Source organism: Littorina saxatilis, linkage group LG15, assembly GCF_037325665.1.
Source record: "Littorina saxatilis isolate snail1 linkage group LG15, US_GU_Lsax_2.0, whole genome shotgun sequence".
Classification (NCBI taxonomy): Eukaryota; Metazoa; Mollusca; class Gastropoda; order Littorinimorpha; family Littorinidae; genus Littorina; species Littorina saxatilis.
Genome location: NC_090259.1, coordinates 3,642,850 through 3,665,506, shown reverse-complemented (window position 1 = coordinate 3,665,506; position 22,657 = coordinate 3,642,850). Strand labels below are relative to the sequence as shown.

Sequence of the window (22,657 nt, the reverse complement as noted above, 5' to 3'; positions counted from 1 at the left end):
GATTTTGGTTTTTGTGTTCATTTCACCATTATAAGTAACTCTTCCTTATCTTCTCCAGGTTTTCAGCGTTTACCTCCCTTCCTTCGTATGGTGCACTATAGTATGAGTGGGGCATCTTCGGATATTCCCGGCGTTCTGTTACTATTTTTAGAAGGTCACCGCAGTGTCCAGAACGTAAATTGGACCCGTAAATTATCCTCACTGTAAAAGTGCAAAGGTCGAATCAATTTATAGCCACGCGAAAAATACACTGTCATCTATCTCTCTATATATACGGCTTCTCTGTGTTTGTGTGTGTGTGTGTGTGTGTGTGTCTCTCTCTCTATGTGGGCAACACCTGTGGATTGTTCAGTTCTGTTTGTGATGTGGTCTGGCGGCTTTTGTGTATTTGTATGTACTGGCCTTCCTTTGAGAAGCCATAACAGATCAAAAGGGCTTAGAGATAAGCTCTAAATTGCTCAATCCTGTTTGAGTGGAGTTCGCCTCCAAAGGTGATTAACACGGTTACATTCGTCGACAAGGATGGGACTCGATATGGTCAGGAATGGCATTATGGCCACTGAATCATTTTCGTGCTGTTCCCATTCCACGAATCTGGGAGGGACCTAAGCTTGGCGGGTCCATTGTTCGGACCCGGCAAAGCCGGCGTACGGCTCTAAGTATTTCATCCCGGCGAAGCCGGCTACCCGGCGAAGCGGGTATTCCTCTAGTCCAGAGATATATCCATTACTTTCAACTTGCGCCTCTTTGTATTCCTGTAAGCCTGCCACTTATTTATAAAAAGAAACGTTTGATACTTTTACCAAACAGTTAGTATAATGCACGATTTACCTGTATTCGTCTTTAAATTCTGCAAGACTGAAGCGAAAGAGGTCTGTCTCAGTTTTGTTTGTCAGTTTGTTGTGTACATTTACACACCCACAACGAACAACACATGCACAGGCCCGGGGAAACTCTCCTTTCTTATGTCCGACGATAGACGTATACATGTAGTTTACATGTTTATTAGTCAGATTACGTGTATGATATGACGGAGAGTCGCATCGGTTTGATGCCGTGAACCCAACCGTGGCTGTGGCTGTCGTTTGAAGTAGCCTACTTCTTTATAAAGATTCATTTACATTCTACTTCTGACCAAGGCATGTTTGGTACCTACTGAATCCTTGTTGCGTGTAGTTTTACGTGGCACGTTGCCCAAAGTTGTATTCTTGAGGAGCATAAAATAAAACGTGTTACAAAGTTATCTCAAAACTCTGCAGTGACTGCTCGCGCAGCAGGTCAGCTAATTATAGCACGCAGCCTCCACAGAAAGCTTTCGAGCCGAGACCATATGAGTCGCCGCTCCTGCGGCTCGTCAAAAACTGCACGCACTGCAGTGTTTTCAGTCACGAGAATAAAATAGCTTCGTCAATCCACGCGGCAAGGAAGTCGATCGATTTTTGCGTGCAACACGAAGTAAACAGACATGCAAGAAGAGCGACGGGTTCAAGTTTAGGTCGCTCCAGGAGAAAAATTCTTTTGGATGTTGGCCTTTAAGTGCACACACAAACACTAGTTACACAACACTTGTCTTGACAAAAATGAAGTTTGGAGTAAAATGACGAAGATGGCATGATGTATTAAGATTTAAGAAGATAGCAATGATTAAAGAAAGAGTTTAACTGAACTTTCTGCCCACAGTACCGTAAAAGTATCACCAAGGGTACTTTGCGAAGACTGCTATTTGCTCTAGACTGCAATAGTTCATCCCCCAAGAATCTCCTAAGTTCATACTACGGAAGAGAAGGATACAGCGCAAAGTTCGCATGGATGTTGTCTGTATACATATTGCGCGTTGGGAGAATTTCCAGTTACATGTCCCTGTCACACTCTTCCAGTCGGTGTGGTGACACCGAATGCCTGCACTCGTTTCCTTATTGTGAGGAAAGGGCAGGGGACGTAATTAATCAGTGACACTCACAGCGTCTCGAGTTACCTTTCCGTGTCGGTCACACTGCACCAGCCTGGAGAGAGGCAGAGAGACATGAAAAGAGAGAGAGAGAGAGAGACAGAGACTGACAGAGAGAGACAGAGACAGACAGAGACACGAGACACAAGAGAGAGAGAGAGAGAGAGAAGGAGGGAGACAGACTGACGGGGAGATAGAGAGAGAGAGAGCGAGAGAGAGAGAGAGTCTGACTGAGAGAGAGAGAAAGAGAGAGAGAGAGAGAGAGAGAGAGAGAGAGAGAGACGGAGAGAGAGAGACAAAGAGAGAGGTCGGGAGACAGAGACGAGGAGGTAGAGAGAGAGACGGAGAAAGACACAGACACACAGAGAGAAGAGACTGAGAAAGAGGGTGGAGAGAGAGAGGGGGAGAAAAAGGGAGAGAGAGAGAGAGCGAGAGAGAAACAGAGAGGTATAAGTAAAAGGACAGAGTAAAGTCACTTTTCAGACTAAAACCTACGGTGTGTGTGTGTGTGTGTGTGTGTGTGTAAGTACACATGTGTGTGTGTGTGTGAGTGTTTCCGTTTGTGTGTGTGTGTGCAGTGTGTGTGTGTGTGTGTGCGTGCATGTGGTTATGTGTGAGGGAAAGCAAAACACAAATTAAATATCTGCTCTCGCTTTGAGTAAGCTGTATGTACGTAGATGCTGTCCTCAACTATTCTCTCTCTCTCTCTCTCTCTCTGTCTCCCTTTCTCTCTCTCACTCTCCCTTTCTCTCTCTCACTCTCAAACACACACAACACCACACACACACACACTTCAACACACATCCAGAGTTTCATTATTTATTCCAGGACATTTGGGGATAGAATTCATTTGCATGGTCTTCTACGCAGAGTAAAGACAAAAACAGTTTTCTTGCGAGTATAACGTTTTGCAAACAAAGTGAAAATCACACACAAATGTTACATCTTCTCTCATTGACCTTGCCAGCTAAATACCGCCACAATTAATTACATGTCAAATCTACCCCCTCGACTACCAAAACAATTTAGTTAAGAAAATGAGAGAATAACTCAGGCTGCTGAACTTTTTTAAATAGGCATAACAAAAAGTGATGCCTAAATAAATAAAGTGATGAATTGAAAAATATGAGAGAAAAAAACATACACATCTAATCAACAAGAGCATTACTGAAGAAAATGTGATCCTTACATAAAACAATACTTTAAAATGAACACACAAACTTAAACAAACACAAAAAGACAAAAAGAGCTGAAAATGTGTGGTGTGTATGAGTTTGGAGGAATAGGGAACACACATACATAAACCAAATCATATTATCATTTAATGATTTCAATTTGTCGTGCACTCTTTTGCTGATTTCGATACAATAACAAATACATGTATACACAAGCAAAATAAATGTTGTAGACCATAACTGATAGTATACCAATGTCAGTCAAATGTATATCGGGGGTCGGGAGGGGGGGAGTGTTAGCTTTTTCCTCTGGCAAACAAAAGCTTCTCTAAGTTTGCAAACTATTTTTGGGGCCTCCCGCCCTGATATCACCCTTCGTGGTGGACTGGGCGTTAAGCAAACAAACAAACAAACAGATACTCTCAATGAGAGATATGGTAAGATAACTGTAAACACATGCATACATATACAAATGAGTTTTCATTCTGGTGTGAACACACACACACACACACACACATGTATATATACATGTACATACAGAAACACAAACACACAGACAAACACACACACTACTAAGCACATCAAAATAGTCTTCTAAGCATCAAGAAATCTCAGTTATAGTCAAACTAATAGTAATAATGCAGAGCACTTCCATTTAAATAAAACCCATAAATAATCATTCCACTAAACAAGCTTCAGTTCTATTTATACACTGTTTAAATATTTTAAAACAAGCATACAATAAAACACAAATAATAATACTGAATAACTACCAGTCACACTAGCATAATTTGGGGAAAGCCTTTTTTATTTTTACTTAACTATCACATTCTCAGAAATTCTAAATGGCGTACATCATCAGATAGCCCATGTAAAAGTCCAAAGCATTTTTCAACTTATGTTTACCTCCCCCTGGCACTGCCTGCTTACCATGCTGTGATATTACAAGAAGCTCATCTACAGGGTGTCCCAGAATACTTGCAACCCATGTTAGTGCTAATAACTCTGCCAATATTTTAAGTTATTGAGACATCCCAGTGCACTAAGGGATTTATAGAGCAAATCGAGAAAATTCATTATTGAACGAAGCGCATAGCGCTGAGTTCAATAATTATTTTCGAGATTTGCTCTATAAATCCCTTAGTGCACTGGGATTGTTTCAATAACGATATTGTCAGTACCGCCATAGAATAAAGAAGATTCCTAACGCACATTTTGCAATGCGCATTTGAATAGGCATAACTGTGTGGTCAGGTCGTGCACAGTAAAGATCTACTTTTGTGTGGGGTGTCTCAAGTGTGTCGTGCTTTCGTCACACGCATTTTAATTTCTGTTGGTAAATTCCAGTGTAGCGTTAATCTGAACAGTGATGATCTTTCAGAGAGACCTCATTTGAACTCGGAGAAAGGCTCTTCATTATTTGCGATTCGAAACCTCCAGTCGAGCTTCGACGGATTGACTATGCGGAGTGACTCCCCTTGAATTGACTCAAAGCGGGACTCGACGGTTCGCACATTTTCAAAACAAATGTGGCATATTTCTCGTGTTCTATCTTCGCTCATCGGGGAGTCTGATACTAAATATGAACGGTAAGAATGCTCTGAACCCTACACGTATTATATCCCCATCGTTTTTTCGTTCACATTTGCCCAACATGTTAATTTGCTGAGCGGGGTTAATGTCGTCTGCTAGGCTACCTGCCAACCTGGGCAATGGAACGACTGCAGTCTGCACTGAGTCTGTACGCATAAGGCAGGCTGCTAATAAATCTTATATATGGTAAGAACGTTCTGAACCTTACACGTTTTCGATTACGATTGTTCTTGCTTTGAAATAATAATTCTGAAACCATTCATTTACTGAACTGATGTAGTCGTATTTCTGTGTTGTCTGCTACAGAGTCGATCGAGTCACTGAGTCTTCCAAACTGGTCTAGCTGGTACGTTATCGGAATAACACTTGTGTTTTCTGTTAGCCGCTGGGAATTGTATACTAACTCATCATTTGGTAATGTGGATGATAAGCTACATGCCACTAACACGGCATATGAGAAGAATCTATGCAAGTCGGCGAAAATTAGATGAAACACAGCGGCTTCTATTTTTTTAGATCACTGGCACTGGCACAGGCACATGCAATCTGTCAGAAAAAAACCACTTCTGCTTTAATTGAGAAGCAGGGAATTTATGGTCATTTGGTATTGTGGAGAATATAAGCTACATGTCATTAATTAATTCTGAGGATGAGAGCACAGTCTTGCTTAGGCAAAGGGCGCAAGAATACGCTCTGTGGAAAAGTTAGCGCACTCCAAGAGTGCGCTAACAGTTTTAGCGCATCGCCATTAGCCAATCAACTTGTTCACATCAGTCATGTGACACCAGTACTTACTGACAATTAATGTTATTTTTCTTATTATTCAGATTTGCAAAGAGTAGACCATAACAACGAATAATTAGCAATCAGACAAATTTAAAATGCCTTGGACAAAAGAGCAAAAAGTATTTTGCGTCACTACTTATTTGGAGACGAAATCATTCAAAACGGTGCAAGCCAAATATCGCAGGAAGTTCCACTTCAACAATCATCCCCAGAAAAGCCAAATTCTTGAAGGACCACGTGTATGAGAATCCTCCTCAATCCATTGCTGAACTGAAAGTGGCCATCACCCAGAACATTCGTGCCATCACCCAGAACATTCGTGCCATCACCCAGAACATTCGTGCCATCACCCAGAACATTCGTGCCATCACCCAGAACATTCGTGCCATCACCCAGAACATTCGTGCCATCACCCAGAACATTCGTGCCATCAGAAAGGAAGAGTGTGTCAAGGTGATTGACAACTATGTTCGTCGGCTTCAAGTGTGTCTGCAGCAAAACGGCGGCCATTTGCAACTTGTGCTCTGAACAATGTATCCTGCAAGTAAGAGACCTCAAATCTTCAGTTTTCTATTGTCATCATCTCAGCTTCCAGGAAATGTAATATGTTTTGGAGTTGCTGGCCTGTGTAATAAACTATTTGTATGTATTTGGGTTGCAAGTATTCTGGGACACCCTGTACAAAACATTTTCATATCACTGGTAGTAAACTTGGAAAACGCAATTAGAACTCATCTAATATATATATACACCGTCATACCTTCCTTCATTAAGCCGACGTCACACCGGATGATGTTCTTAAAATTTGGCGGGTCACATGGTGGAATTATGGCATACGAATGAGCTGTATTGCCCTCGCACATTGCTTTGGACGATACAACCTGCTCTATTCTCTGCAATCTAATTGCAAGTCAGAACCAATCACACCAAGACTTCAAAAATAGCAGACACCATCAAACTGCGTCTCGGTTGAACAGCATCTCTTTGTTGATTGAAAACACTACAGAAGAACAGTTCTTCACTCACATGTAGGGGGGTATAACACCTAGTTTGTACTTCACCAAAGCAGCATGAAAATTGCCCTGCTATTGCTGGTGTATGGCTCATACACTTAAGTTTCAGTAGTTGACCTCTTCTCCGCTCTGGTAAGTGAAAATGAGACAGTTAGGTGTTTCTCACACATGTCTAAACTTAAATCTGAATTCAAAAACAAACAGTAAGGGAAGGAAGATAAGTTCTGGACATCTAATGCGGCCACATCACAGAGCTTTGGCACAACCAGTCTATTTGAAGCAAAACTCATCACTTACATAGCATTCTTTATGCTTAAAATGCAAACAGATGTTCACAGGACAAAGTAGTGTAAGAAGTGGTAAAGTAAAAAACCAGATACATGTATCATGCATGTGGGCGGAAGGGAGGGGGGAATGTGCAAGGATAGCAAGTTACATCTCATTTCAAACCATATACATGCACACCCACGCCTACACACGTACACGCACACATTCACACATGCACACACAGACACACACACAGACACACACAGACACACACACACACACACACACACACACATAGACACACATAGACACACACACACACCCACACACACACACACACACTCACGCACACACACACAGACACACACACACACACTCACGCACACACACAGACACAGACACACACAGACACACACACACGCACTCACTCACTCACACGCACACACACACACACATATACACACTTATTCCCCCCTCTGCTTCTTTACCTCTGTAAACTTGTAGAGCTAGTTATTTTTCGATAATGACCCAGCAACCAAACAAATAACGAGCCAGCAACAGCCTGAATCCTCGATAGTGCAATGGGTTGAGAAGCTGTTCTGTTTCGGTACTACTTTTGCGACTGAAAAGTTCCGAACGCTCTAATGTACGAAGTATACATTTCTGGAGCAAACAATACAAACATACCGCATTTAAATTAACAACTACAGGCCTGAACACATGAATCTCCATATAAAATCCATGAGTTCGGTTGTTTTCTGAATCTAGATCTGCCGTGCACAAACCCGTTCATCACAAGCAAATTCCCAAGGCAAGTAACTCCTACTCTAGCGACAAGAGTAGTTCCCCTTCTTTTAACGCAGTTTCTTCGACAACACTGACTGCAATCCGACGGTCAGTTTCCAACAATATTTCATTTTATAAACAGATCACACGCAACCAAATGCACACATCTCATCAATTTAAACAACATAAAGCGGTTTCATACACTATTTTCCACAGAAAACTGAACTTCATACAGTAATTAACGTTGGAACACGGGTGCAAATGTTCGTCTGCTAGTCCCATTTGACAAAAGAACATTATCTTAAGCGATACTAAAACATAAAAAGAACACACAATATCTGCCTTTACCGCCACAGCAGAATAACAGCATATCTGTGTACTTGATTTTAGTCCAAAACAGGGAAACTGACAAGAAGTGTAAACAGAATGGAATGATTTGCACGGAACTATACAACCGCGCATTAATCGATCGCCTGCGCAGGTTGACTGGTTGAGTGATTCGGATTCGATCAAACTTTCGCACAAAAACTCCTGTTTTCTTTGAATAACTGAAGAAAGGAGGAATAAAGAGGTTACACACCTCGTCTCAGTGATTATTAAAAATAATGGTCTCAGTTCGCGGTCATGAAAAAGCTCGCTGAAGCTCGCATTTTTCATGATCCGCTAACTTCGACCATTATTTTTAATAATCACTGAGACTCGGCATGTAACCTCTACATACACACACACACACACACACACACACACACACACACACTCACACAGACACAGACACACACACACACACACACACACACACACACAGTGACCAACAGATGCTCTCCTACATCCGGTTGCAGCAATATCTTGAGGAAGTATTTGTTCTGCGCTCACCACTTCAGCGTTAACATGTGTGAGACTGACCAGTTTGTTCCTCTCAGTCACCCACAATATTCAAGCACGAACCAAACAGGCAGCCACATACACACTTCAGGGGATGGAAACAACGATGCTTCGTTAAAACGAGCCAAGGAAAGACATCAACATAGAAATGTTACAAGCAATTAGGAAGATGACAGTGCGAGATGTTCCCCGTTAAACAACGGCACATTAACGTAAATCTTTGCAAACTCTGAAGCATCATCACACGTGAACGTGAGACGGGAGAAAAACCCACATAAAATCATATTGACGAACAGTTGACAGTTCATTTATTGACCCAGTTTAAACATCACAGCAAGGAATAACAAGTGAAACATCTCATCCAAGTTTGCACCGTGGTACCTGTGCTGAAAGGACACCCTTGGGACCCGCTGAAAGCGTCCCTACATTGCAGGTGACCTGTCCTGGCAGGTACATTTCATCTAAAGAGATAAAGGGAAAAGTGTCCTTACTTGGGAGGTGTCCTCTCATGACAGGTACCGGTGCACAGCTTCTCTTTCAACATGTGTAGTACATTGTATTTCTAACATCCTCGTCTCTCACTCCCACCTCTATCTTCTCTCGAACCCACCCTCCCACCTTTTTTTTTCTTCGTCGTTTTCTGTCCTCTCCTAGCGGCGCCGGGCTCAGGGTATACCCGCTGTTGCTTCCACTTCTTTTCGGCAGATTGGACATGTGGCGTTTCTCTGGAAAAACAACCAGGCATAACCATAGTCAGGGAGGATGTTACTTGTTAAAGATTATTGCATCGCAGATCTGGTAATTCTAAAACGGTTTTTGGAGTAAGGTCTCCCTAAGCAGCTCAGCTTACCAAAAAGTGTTTCAAATATATTACAAACATTTCCGCATGTAAAACAAACATGTGGCATTTCTTTGAAAAAAACAACCACGGAGAGTGTTGACGTGACTTGTTAATGTCTAAAGCAAAGCAGGTCTGCTTATATTCTAACACTGTTGTGGGAGTAAGGTCTTCCAAACCAATTCAGTTTGATAAAGGTTTGTGAAATACATTTTTGCTTGTAAAAGAGACTCATTTGTTGCTACCTCTTAACAAATATGGAAAGAGACTGCTTGGAACTGTCTCCGTTTCTGTGACTGTAGTCTGACAAACTGTGTAGCGGTCATATCCATCATTTCTCACAATGATGTTCAAGTCCAGGCCGAGCCTGGTGGGTTAAGGGTGGTGATTTCTTTACATCTCCCAGGTCAACTTATATGCAGACCTGCCAGTGCCTTATCCCCCTTCGTGTGTACATGCAAGCACAAGACCGAGAATAGATAGAAAAGATCCTGTAATCCATGTCAGAGATCGATGGGTTATAGAAACACGAAAATACCCAGCATGCATCCTTTAGCGCTAGAAATGGTCTGAGTGAATACCCCGAGTGCTATACGGAAGAACAAAGGACAATAGCAAGACTTGCTTGTTTGTGTCCCTTTCAATGCTTGTGGCTAGTGTCCCGTTATAGGCTAGTGTCCCGTTATAGGCTAGTGTCCCGTTATAGGCTAGTGTCCCGTTATAGGCTAGTGTCCCGTTATAGGCTAGTGTCCCGTTATAGGCTAGTGTCCCGTTATAGGCTAGTGTCCCGTTATAGGCTAGTGTCCCGTTATAGGCTAGTGTCCCGTTATAGGCTAGTGTCCCGTTATAGGCTAGTGTCCTGTTATAGGCTAGTGTCCCGTTATAGGCTAGTGTCCCGTTATAGGCTAGTGCCTAACATGAATGTGTGTAGATAAAGACAGACGGACTCACCTTAAGCCACTGGTCGATGCAGTCTCTGTGAAAGTCGTGGCGACAGGGGATGTCTCGCAGACAGTCGCCATGCTCAAAGTCGACCAGACAGATCTGACACGTGATGCTGCTCACTCCCACAGCGGCCGCTGCTTCCGCCTCACCGAGCTGGGGTTTGAACTTGCGCGTCTGGAGCTTGCCTAGCTGCTCGTCCGAAATGCCGCGATGTCGCACGTCACCTATCCTCTCTGCCAGCTCCCACAGCCCCTGGAGACAGTCAGGGTGATACAACACAACACAACACAACACAACACAACACTCAAGACCCACAGATTTAACTATCCTTGTAAAAACAAAGAACATTTCCTCGCACGGTCAGGCAGTTTGAAAAAACAAAACATTTCATTTACTAATTTACATTTATCTACATCACAACACCATACAATACATTGCAATACCAAAAATATACAATACAATACAACACAATACAATACCTTACAACACACTACAATACAATACCTTACAACACAACACACTACAACACAATACGATACAATAAAATAAAATAAAATACAATACAATACACTACAACACACGACAACACCTTACAACAGACTACAACACAATACGATACAATAAAATGCAATACAATACACTACAACACAATACAATACAACACACTACAACACAATACAATACCTTACAATACAATACAATATAATACAATACAACACACTACAACACAATACATTCCTTTTCACTTTTTCTGTTGATAACTGTCAAGGCCAGCCCTCAATTGAGCCTGAAGTTGACTTCCCCCAAGACTCTGCGAAGTCTTTTTACTACAAATTTAGCGCCAAAGCTTTGTGAAGTAGACCAATTAATTTCAGACTTGAAACTACCTTCATTATAAGACTTTCTCTTTCTCGGATTTTCTCAGATTTCTGTAGGTTCTAAAATAAGGGTTCCCCTGCACAACTTTTGTGTCTGTTACAGCAGTCCCTCTCATCAACAGACCCCTTGGGCCATTGCAAACATGTCTGTCTGTACATTGCAGGTAGCCGGTCATGGGAGGGATGCCCCCAACCCCCATCACTCACACACACACACACACACACACACACACACACACACACACACACACACACACAAACACACACACACCTCATAATCATCTAAGTCCACACCACCGTCATTCTGGTAGAGTGTTTCCGGCGCTCTCAGCAACAGCATCAGTAGCATCAGGGACGGATCGTTCTGAAACAAGTCCTGATTGCAAGTACGTCAAGAAACACACCACACGTTCCTCACAACTATGCATAGACAGCCCCCATCATGGACCAACCCCCTTGTACTATAGCATGCTGACCACCCACACTGAACACTGCGTTGTCAAAATGATTGGGTAATGTTGGGGGTGGTGGAGGTATCATTAGCATCAATACACTGCATTGACACAGTGAAGGAGTGAAAAAAAGACTTCAGGCAGCATAAAATAAGGTAAAAGTAAGGTACATATAATACCATCGAGTCCTTTGAAATATCCATCATGAAAATTAAGTTGCCTTCTTCCTGGGGAAAAGTGAGCTGCCATAGAGAATATGGCACTTCTATTTTTGTATCTGCATGCATTATTTCATTTTTCCAAGCCCTTATACTTTCACTGTGAACTTGGGATGTTTATTGTGCGTAGGCATGCTACAGACCTGTTTACCCTGAAATGAGGCAAGTGGAGCAAGGCCATGCTGAATGTGGAGTTTTGGGGATTCAAAGTGGAGTTTACATATATATATGTATAAAACCACGGAGTAAATATATTGCTGTGCAAACTGTAAGAAATAAAAAAAGAGTATTTTCTGACCTGTATTCACTGCTGTTAAGTGTTTGATGAGAAGATAACTTTTTCATCAGTTTTCTTCAGATCTAGCTTGAGTTGACAGGGACTTGTAATAGGCACTTTTCAGTTTTAAAATACATATCATAACTTACTTTGTGCAATTTTGGAGTCTGAAAACATGCATCCGAAGGCCTTCACCATTTTATCTGCTGTTGCCAGTGGCAAGTTTGAGTCAACGATTATGACGCACATCATGGCTTCTGCCCTCACTGTGCTAGTTTCCAATGAATCGCTATGGCTGTCCTGCGACTTCACAAAGAAAGAGCCTATTACCGTTTGTTTCTTTTTGTCGTCAGGTGCAGTCGAACAGACCACCGTGCTGGCAGGAAAAGTCCGATTTGCACAAGGAGCAGTGGACGAACAATTCACCCTTTCTTGACGCTTGTCGTGATAGTTCTTTTTATATTTCTGTGAATGGACAGCAGAAGCAAGTTTTTTTTCCATTACATGTTTTGCTGGTATTTCCTCAACGTCACTGTCGTCAGTCTCGCAAACGCGCTTTCCTGAAGACGCCATCTTTGAAAAAGAGAAATATTTTGAAAACGAGGCTACGATAATGCGTTCAACGTACCAGCTGCCCGCTGGCAGTTGATTCGAAACTGACATGCCAGCCGCAGCGTGCGGGCAGAGATCTGATTGGAGCTATTGTTAGACCGCGCTGCGAAAAGTTGAGCCTTTGTTTGCGACCGACTCAAGTTAGGCTTATGCACTGAACGATCGGTACTTGGCTAAAAACGGAGTTGGGGAATTCGAAATGCGGAGTCTCACTTTGAGCTGCGGAGTTTCGGAGTAAAAAAAAAAATGCGGAGAAAACTCCGCTCAATGCGGGGGGTAAACAGGTTTGCATGCTATACTTACTGCCAAAAACACAATTTTCTTGCTTGCAAACCTTTAGCCTAGCTTTCTGCACAAGTCTGAGACTATTGGTGCATGTAGCAAGAATATTGGCAGTTGACTCAAGAACCCAAATTTATTTCTGATCACCAAAAACTGTGTCATCATTTCGGCAGAACTGCCAACACTTTTTTTCACAGAGGGAAGAAGGAGATACCAAAGACTGCCTATAACTTCCTTAAATTGCTAAAACTGTCAACAAAGAATCCTGGCAGGGATATTTCGACTTCAAATAAGGACTCAAAATAAACAGTAAGACCAAAAATTAGAGTTCTCATGTTTTTACAAGGGAAACCACCTTGCTTGATAACACAGTTTGGACCCTAAGGTCTTTATCGGGTGAAATGTAATGTTCGGAAGTCAAGAAGTGTTGTCTCCATCGTGAAAACCTGAGACACACTGGTTTTTGGTTTTTTTTTACGTTCTCATATGCAGTTGCCATTGTTCTTCTGCAGAATAAAAGGGTAGAGTGGCAGACAGCCACACATGTAGCTGTATGGGTTGTGGTCGCTGTCTTACCATCATGCTGAGGAACTCGACGGGAGGATCCAACTCTCCGCCCAACAGCTGCTCGTCTGGGTCAAACTCACTGGACGCCAAACCGTCCTCTGCAAAATCAAGATGACAGAGTGATAGTGTGATAGAGTGATAGTGTGATAGAGTGATAGAGTGTAGCTAACCGCTCTCTGCCAAACCTCCTGCTGTTGAGTCCATACCACAATTTCAAATTCTGTTTTTTGAAAAGAGCACCAAAATCAGACCATTTGACATACAAACGTCAAACTTTGTGAAAGTAATCATGCATAGTCGAAAATAATCATCAAATATGAAGTAATTGACCAGAAGCTGATGTTATTAGCATTTTCTATGGGTGGCATTTTTGGGGGAATACAATTAAAAGCATGGAGCAATACAAACACACTCACCATCACCGGTGGGCGAGGGGTCAGACAACACCGACCCCGGCTCCGAGTCCGACGCTCTGCGCACCCCTCCCGGCCCCATCACCAGGCGGATGGCTCCGCCCCGTCCTCTGGGTTCGAACCCCATCCTGAGGGCGCCGTCCGGACCGTGCGATAGGTGCAGTCTACGAGGACCGCCGCGCTCCCCGCCTCGTAACCCTCGCCCCATGTCCTGACGGTTGGGGATGGATGGGTAGTGCCGCCCCCTACCCTGTGGGGGGAAAAAGATCAATGATATTATTCGCATTGTGTGCATACATGATTGAGGGGGAAAAAACTGTGTGGTAACAGTTACCAACCCTATTTTTCTCTCTCTGCCAAACCTACACTTTTTGTCTGAGAGAAAAAAAAGTTCTCAGAGTTTCTTTTGTTTTTACTGAAGAAAACACTACGGAGAAAGGATGACCTGGCAACAGACTTAAAATACTTGAGCGCTCCAACTCTCCCCCCCCCTCCTAAAACAGGGTGTACCTACAAATGTAAGTTCTAGCCTATTCTGTTGGTGGTCTTCAAAGAGAGTGTCAAACAGGGGAACTAATGTACACAAAACCACACACATACTCTCTCTTTCCCTCTCTCCCTCCCCCTCTCTCTCCATCCCCCCTCTCTCTCCATCCCCCCTCTCTCTCTCCAACCACATATCCCCTCACACACAAACACACACATTTCCCTCCAAATCCCCCCCCCCCCCCCCCCCCAAATCCCTGCGCCTTGAATATGTGCGCGATATAAATTGCATAAAATAAAAATTAAAAAATCCCTGCGCTTAGAACTGTACCCACGGAATACGCGCAATATAAGCCTCATATTGATTGATTGATTGAAATCCTCAAAGACTGACCCCTCCAGGCATGAACATGGCGAGAGGTCGGGCAGAAGGTGAAGGTCGGTTCTCCATATCCATCTCATCCTGAAGCTGTCGGGCCATCTCCTCGTCTCGTTGCAACATGGCATCCATCTCAGTCTGAAGCAGTTCCCGTGCCAACACAGCGTCTCGTGTTGCGCTGGTGGGGCGACCTCTTCCTGCTACACACACATTTCATTTTCCATTTTCAGTTTCTTTTTTCACATTGGCGATATGGGGGATGGAACATGAATACAGTCTCTGAGTCTGCACTTAAAGTTGACCCATGTCCGGCCCGGTCTGGGTTCGAACCTACGACCTTAGGATCACAAGTCCAGTGCTCTACCCACGTCCGGCCCGGCCCGGATTGGAACCTACGACCTTAGGATCACAAGTCCAGTGCTCTACCCACGTCCGGCCCGTCCCGGATTCGAACCTACGACCTTAGGATCACAAGTCCAGTGCTCTACCCACGTCCGGCCCGGCCCGGATTGGAACCTACGACCTTAGGATCACAAGTCCAGTGCTCTACCCACGTCCGGCCCGGCCCGGATTGGAACCTACGACCTTAGGATCACAAGTCCAGTGCTCTACCCACGTCCGGCCCGGCCCGGATTGGAACCTACGACCTTAGGATCACAAGTCCAGTGCTCTACCCACGTCCGGCCCGGCCCGGATTGGAACCTACGACCTTAGGATCACAAGTCCAGTGCTCTACCCACGTCCGGCCCGGCCCGGATTGGAACCTACGACCTTAGGATCACAAGTCCAGTGCTCTACCCACGTCCGGCCCGGCCCGGATTGGAACCTACGACCTTAGGATCACAAGTCCAGTGCTCTACCCACGTCTGGCCCGGCCCGGATTGGAACCTACGACCTTAGGATCACAAGTCCAGTGCTCTACCCACGTCTGGCCCGGCCCGGATTGGAACCTACGACCTTAGGATCACAAGTCCAGTGCTCCACCCACGTCTGGCCCGGCCCGGATTGGAACCTACGACCTTAGGATCACAAGTCCAGTGCTCTACCCACGTCTGGCCCGGCCCGGATTGGAACCTACGACCTTAGGATCACAAGTCCAGTGCTCTACCCACGTCTGGCCCGGCCCGGATTGGAACCTACGACCTTAGGATCACAAGTCCAGTGCTCTACCCACGTCCGGCCCGTCCCGGATTGGAACCTACGACCTTAGGATCACAAGTCCAGTGCTCTACCCACGTCCGGCCCGGCCCGGATTGGAACCTACGACCTGTCATTACAGGCTACCTGCATCATAGGGACACTTTAATAATTCAGAATTTGACTTTTTATCGTCCAGAAATTGTGCAAGTTGTGTTCCCTGGATGTGGGAGAATAATAACTTTCCTTGTAAAGTCTGCACAATAGTTATTTGTTATTTCAGACGAACACAAGACAAAAACCCTACAGCTGGGTACTTTTTTGACCTTGGAAGGCCATTGTACAAATCTCATGTCTGGGAGTTTCTCCATTCTCACCATTGTTAGCTGCCATCCGATTAATTCCACACGGCCGCAGAGGTAAGTATGTCGACATCAGGGGAGGTGATGCCGAGCCGCTTGACTCGGAATCGGAGTCGTTGGAGTCATCAGCCCTGGTGGTGAACGAGTTATCGGTCCTGGTGGTGAGAGAGTTATCTGCCCTGGTGCCGAGAGAGCGAGTGGTGGAGGTGGGTGACACCAGGTCCTCTGTGGGACTCTCCGGAGACAGCAAGGCTGGCTCGGCCGTCCTGACACTGCAGACACAACAAATTATCATTAAATTAGACATATTTTTTGAAGAAATTGAATTCTGAGGAAGGCCCCCCAAAAATAAACTATTGTTTCTGATCACAAAGCCTAAAGGACTAAGGGTCAAAAGGCATGTGACTTTAAAAAAAAGATTTTTTTTGTTGCTTTATTTGCACAGGCACATGAGGCTTATTATTGGTCGGAAATCATGCACGCTGTGTCCCCAAGATATTATTTGAAGAGAGTAACTTTTCTTGTTAAATCATAGTTTGGTTATTTTTGATAGAAAGACATTTTTTGAATAGTCAAAACAAACTTTTAGGGTCAAGAGGAAACCATAGGGGGAATTGGAAAATTTGAATTTAGTTTTTCTTGGCCTAAGAGAGGATGAAAAGGAGGAATTGTGTCTATACCGTTAGTCTGTTTGGACTGCACTACATTCACTTTTGTCTGAGAGGATTATAAAGTTCTCTCATGTCCAATAGAATTGTTCACCAAAAAGTATCATTCTTATACAGCACAACCCCTCTTGTTAAGACACCCCCACCCCTATCTTAAGTCTCCCTTCCCCCCTTTTCTGACCTTTTCCCCCATCAGATTTTCTGTTTATAAACTGTGTAAATTAAATGTACCTCCATTTTTAAGACTCCCTCCTTAATAAAGACCTGATTTTCTCAGATCTTTGCAGGTCTTATAAGGGGGGACCACTGTACCTCAAACTAGGATTGCGTTGTCTCAGGACAGGGCGACTGTACGTAGAGGTGCCTGGCTGCCTGGTGCTGGTTCGTCCCGGGTTCCGTAAAGGGGAGTAATCCCTGTAGTTCTGCAGAGCGTTGTTGCGAGACTGGTTTGAGGAGGCGTAACGGTTTCGCGTCACAGAGTTGAGCATGCTGGGTCGTCGATCACTGGTGGTGGTGGCAGGGGTGGTGGTGGTGCTGTTGGTGCTGTTGTTGTTGTTGCTGCTGGCTGTGTTGCTGCGGGTGCTACGCAGTCCCCTCGCTACAGCCCCTGTCCCCCCTGCGCCATTGAAGCGAGAGGCGTAGCCGTTTTCTCTACGTGGCGATCGGTTCCGGGACTGAGCGCCCGCTGTCTGAGAGGTTCCGGAACCAGTGGCGCCCCCTGGTGAATAGACAGAGAACTGGTCATCAGGTATTTAGTTATATTCCTTGGTTCTTCGTCAACAACAGGACATTCATATGGTCTGGGTGGCCGAGTGGTAAACGCACTTGCCTCGGAAGCGAGAGGTTGCGAGTTCGACCCTGGGTCAGGGCGTTAGCAATTTTCGGATGAGACGAAAAACCGAGGTCCCTTCGTGTACACTACATTGGGGTGTGCACGTTAAAGATCCCACGATTGACAAAAGGGTCTTTCCAGGCAAAATTGTATAGGCATAGATAAAAATGTCCACCAAGTACCCGTGTGACTTGGAATAATAGGCCGTGAAAGGAGAATGCTCGCCCTAATAGGCTTGAGGTTTGCTTGCCGATGTGAATGCGTGATATATTGTGTAAAAAATTCCATCTCACACGGCATAAATAAATCCCTGCGCCTTGAATCCGTGGTTGAGATATGTGCGCAATATAAATTGCATAAAATAAAAAATAAAAAAATAAAAAAACATTCAGTGGAACCCGTCATTTTGAGACCTCCCCCCCTTCAGACATTTTGTTCATTGTCTCTCAAACTCCCCCGCTTTCAGATCCCTCCCTCTTAAATACACATGTTCATTGTCTCTCAAACTCCCCCGCTTTCAGATCCCTCCCTTTTAAATACACATGTTCTTGGATTATTAGCGGTCTTAAGACATAAACATAAGATTTTATTTGAACCATGTGCAGTAAGTACATTAGGGATATTGCCTATAGGTATTGGCAGAGACTGTTCTGCTCATTAGTTTCTCGTGTAAATGAAAACATCAACCATACCTAAAATGGTCTAATTTGGGTGAATATCATGTTTTCGCATTCTACACGGGAGAAAAAATCTATACAGTAGAAGCAGAACCCCCATTGTAAGACCCCAAAAGTCTGAGAAAAACAGGTTTCAAAAAGGAAGAAGTCTTTAAGTGATGGGCCTTAACAGGGGGTTCCACTGTCTCGGGAAAAAACATAAAAACCATCCAGATGAAGGAGGACTGGTTGACACTGCAGATATCAATGCACAATTAGTGACTTACCTTGTCTACTGTTGTTGCTAGCTACCTTGTCTAATGCTACTGTTGTTGCCGCTTACCTTGTCTACTGCTACAGTTGTTGCCGCTTACCTTGTCTACTGCTACAGTTGTTGCTGCTTACCTTGTCTACTGCTACAGTTGTTGCCGCTTACCTTGTCTACTGCTACAGTTGTTGCCGCTTACCTTGTCTACTGCTACTGTTGTTGCCGCTTACCTTGTCTACTGCTACAGTTCTTGCCGCTTACCTTGTCTACTGCTACTGTTGTTGCCGCTTACCTTGTCTACTGCTACTGTTGTTGCCGCTTACCTTGTCTACTGCTACTGTTGTTGCCGCTTACCTTGTCTACTGCTACAGTTGTTGCTGCTTACCTTGTCTACAGCTACAGTTGTTGCCGTTTACCTTGTCTACTGCTACAGTTGTTGCTGCTTACCTTGTCTACTGCTACAGTTGTTGCCCCGTACATTGTCTACTGCTACTGTTGTTGCTAGTTACCTTGTCTACTGCTACAGTTGTTGCCGCTTACCTTGTCTACTGCTACTGTTGTTGCCGCTTACCTTGTCTACTGCTACTGTTGTTGCTGGTTACCTTGTCTACTGCTACAGTTGTTGCCGCTTACTTTGTCTACTGCTACTGTTGTTGCCACTTACCTTGTCTACTGCTACTGTTGTTGCCACTTACCTTGTCTACTGCTACTGTTGTTGCCTCTTACCTTGTCTACTGCTACTGTTGTTGCCGCTTACCTTGTCTACTGCTACTGTTGTTGCCGCTTACCTTGTCTACTGCTACTGTTGTTGCTAGTTACCTTGTCTACTGCTACAGTTGTTGCCGCTTACCTTGTCTACTGCTACTGTTGTTGCTAGTTACCTTGTCTACTGCTACAGTTGTTGCCACTTACCTTGTCTACTGCTACTGTTGTTGCTAGTTACCTTGTCCACTGCTACAGTTGTTGCCGCTTACCTTGTCTACTGCTACTGTTGTTGCCGCTTACCTTGTCTACTGCTACAGTTGTTGCCGCTTACCTTGTCTACTGCTACAGTTGTTGCCACTTACCTTGTCTACTGCTACAGTTGTTGCCGCTTACCCTGTCTACTGCTACTGTTGTTGCCGCTTACCTTGTCTACTGCTACAGTTGTTGCCACTTTTCTTGTCTACTGCTACAGTTGTTGCCACTTACCTTGTCTACTGCTACAGTTGTTGCCGCTTACCTTGTCTACTGCTACTGTTGTTGCCACTTACCTTGTCTACTGCTACAGTTGTTGCCACTTATCTTGTCTACTGCTACAGTTGTTGCCGCTTACCTTGTCTACTGCTACTGTTGTTGCCACTTACCCTGTCTACTGCTACTGTTGTTGCCGCTTACCTTGTCTACTGCTACTGTTGTTGCCACTTACCTTGTCTACTGCTACAGTTGTTGCCGCTTACCTTGTCTACTGCTACTGTTGTTGCTGCTTACCTTGTCTACTGTTACTGTTGTTGCTGCTGGTGCCTGTCTTTGGCTTGGCGCCTCCGTTGTTTTTCTCCATGGTTGACTGACCGATTCAGTCGCCAGTCAGGGGCGAGCTCCGATCAACTTGAGTCTCCCACACTCAATCTTCAGGATCTATGTCATTTCAGTCCCTCTTTCCTTTGCTTTCTTACCTGAAGGAAAAATTGCAGAAAATGTTAGTTTTCTCTCTCTCTCTCTTTCTCTTCATCCCATATTAAATCTTAAACAAAATCTGAGAAAATCAGGTGTTAAAATAAATGAGACTCAGAGAATAGGGGTAACATTTACAGCCATTAATAAAACAAATCTGAAAAAGTTGAAAATAATAAAGGTGTTTCTAATCAAAACTTTATAGAAAGGCGACGAATCGTGTTTGCATACAGATTTATATTATTTTTGCAACCAAACTTGGAAAACTACAAAAATTAGCTTCGGTAACTATGAAATGCACTTTGTGAACCATAGACTACGCAGTGTATTAACCTGCTCAGGTAACAGAGACAAACAAGCAGGTCATTGGATAATATACCTTATCATTTGTTCCAGATAATACAACTTACATTTACATGCTATCAATTATTCAAAGCTGCACTTGCATCATTTTCTGACTGACAACTATTAGTAATACATACTACCACGGTGAATCAGCTCCAATAACGACAACAGAACCTGTTGTATGATAACTGCATAAGAAAGTTACCTTCAGTAAATAATAAAATGAAAAACAGAACGAAGAAACTGAATAAACAGCAATGTAAGAACATGAAAACCTATGAAACGAGCTTGCCTGAAGCCAGTGAAGGTTGGCATTTACGGAATTTCCACAATCCAAAATACAGCACATTTGCATCAATTCTTGCAACGTAAAAGCTGTAATCGAATAAATTAATACCTTATCTACCGATCTCCCGACCTAGTTTGTCCGTTCAATCAGCTTACTTCTGGTCCAGCATGAAAACGAAATCAAAACATGACTGCTTCCTTTTTCGGATGTTTCCAAGACTCAGCAGGGGACTGAACTCGTCTACTTCTTTCCCAGAGTAACTACCCGTTCTGTAGCAGTGCTGGCACTGAGGTGTCTTTGGCTCAGTGTCTGATCTTGTCTTAAAATAATGGTCTTGACTATTTTAACCGATTTACATCCGTAACAGCTCCACCGAAGTAATACTAAAAGTCAATTATTGAATGAATAAATAAACACACGTTTCAATTTAGATAACCACGTAGTCTTATTAACTACTGATAGGCGATGAACAGTCTTATTTGTCCATGTCTGATAACTAATATTTTTCTTTCCATCCTGTGTAAATATAAGAACAATATTTATTTAAGTTATAAAAACCCCTCTCCGGGCGAGCTGAAAACAATGCATAATATACGCTTAAAACAACAACTTTAAATGTGCTCTCTATTTAGGCTAGAGTGTTTTGTATCTGTTGTTTCGTGACATAGCTTTCTTCTTCGTTCTCTGTTTTCAGGGGCGGACGAGGGGGGGGGGGGGGGCACAGGGGGCACGTGCCCCCCCCCCCCCCCCCCGCCCGAAAAAAAAAGAAAAAACAAGTCGCATAAAGCGAAAATACAATATTTAGTCAAGTAGCTGTCGAACTCACAGAATGAAACTGAACGCAATGCCATTTTTCAGCAAGACCGTATACTCGTAGCATCGTCAGTCCACCGCTCATGGCAAACTTAGGCAGTGAAATTGACAAGAAGAGCGGGGTAGTAGTTGCGCTAAGAAGGATAGCACGCTTTTCTGTACCTCTCTTCGTTTTAACTTTCTGAGCGTGTTTTTAATCCAAACATATCATATCTATATGTTTTTGGAATCAGGAACCGACAAGGAATAAGATGAAAGTGTTTTTAAATTGATTTGGACAATTTAATTTTGATAATAATTTTTATATACTTAATTTTCAGAGCTTGTTTTTAATCCGAATATAACATATTTATATGTTTTTGGAATCAGCAAATGATGGAGAATAAGATAAACGTAAATTTGGATCGTTTTATAAATTTTTTTTTTTTTTTTACAATTTTCAGATTTTTAATGACCAAAGTCATTAATTAATTTTTAAGCCACCAAGCTGAAATGCAATACCGAAGTCCGGGCTTCGTCGAAGATTACTTGACCAAAATTTCAACCAATTTGGTTGAAAAATGAGGGCGTGACAGTGCCGCCTCAACTTTCACGAAAAGCCGGATATGACGTCATCAAAGACATTTATCAAAAAAATGAAAAAAACGTTCCGAGATTTCATACCCAGGAACTCTCATGTCAAATTTCATAAAGATCGGTCCTGTAGTTTAGTCTGAATCGCTCTACACACACACACACACACACGCACGCACACACATACGCACATACACCACGACCCTCGTTTCGATTCCCCCTCGATGTTAAAATATTTAGTCAAAACTTGACTAAATATAAAAA

At 43.5% G+C, this 22,657-nt stretch overlaps 1 protein-coding gene across 4 annotated transcripts; it reads right to left on the bottom strand.

Moving 5' to 3' along the window:
- Positions 1-2,753: 2,753 nt before the first annotated feature.
- On the bottom strand, positions 2,754-21,237 carry LOC138948224 (E3 ubiquitin-protein ligase RLIM-like). Of its 4 annotated transcripts, none has more exons than XM_070319730.1 (10): positions 21,116-21,237; positions 20,191-20,375; positions 17,277-17,682; positions 16,312-16,568; positions 14,813-14,997; positions 13,936-14,182; positions 13,529-13,617; positions 11,383-11,475; positions 10,240-10,485; positions 2,754-9,175 (listed from the first exon to the last, which is right to left on the bottom strand). In XM_070319730.1, exons 2-10 carry the CDS (start codon positions 20,258-20,260, stop codon positions 9,116-9,118), a joined length of 1,653 nt encoding a protein of 550 aa, XP_070175831.1. In that variant the 5' UTR covers positions 20,261-20,375; positions 21,116-21,237; the 3' UTR covers positions 2,754-9,115. The 4 variants fall into 4 exon arrangements, with proteins under 4 accessions (XP_070175831.1, XP_070175834.1, XP_070175835.1 ...); XM_070319733.1 differs by having other exon boundaries at positions 14,813-14,994; XM_070319734.1 differs by having other exon boundaries at positions 16,312-16,562.
- Between the last annotated feature and the right edge of the window lie 1,420 nt (positions 21,238-22,657).

What these genes read in the sequence shown, in the direction of transcription:
- LOC138948224 (XM_070319730.1), bottom strand. Translation starts at nt 20,260, where the DNA reads ATGGAGAAAAACAACGGAGGCGCCAAGCCAAAGACAGGCACCAGCAGC. An exon ending in TCGAGTTCCTCAGCATGATG is followed by an intron (nt 11,476 to 13,528) that starts GTAAGACAGCGA and finishes GACTTGTTTCAG; the next exon opens with AACGATCCGTCCCTGATGCT. An exon ending in TGGACTTAGATGATTATGAG is followed by an intron (nt 10,486 to 11,382) that starts GTGTGTGTGTGT and finishes GACTGTCTCCAG; the next exon opens with GGGCTGTGGGAGCTGGCAGA.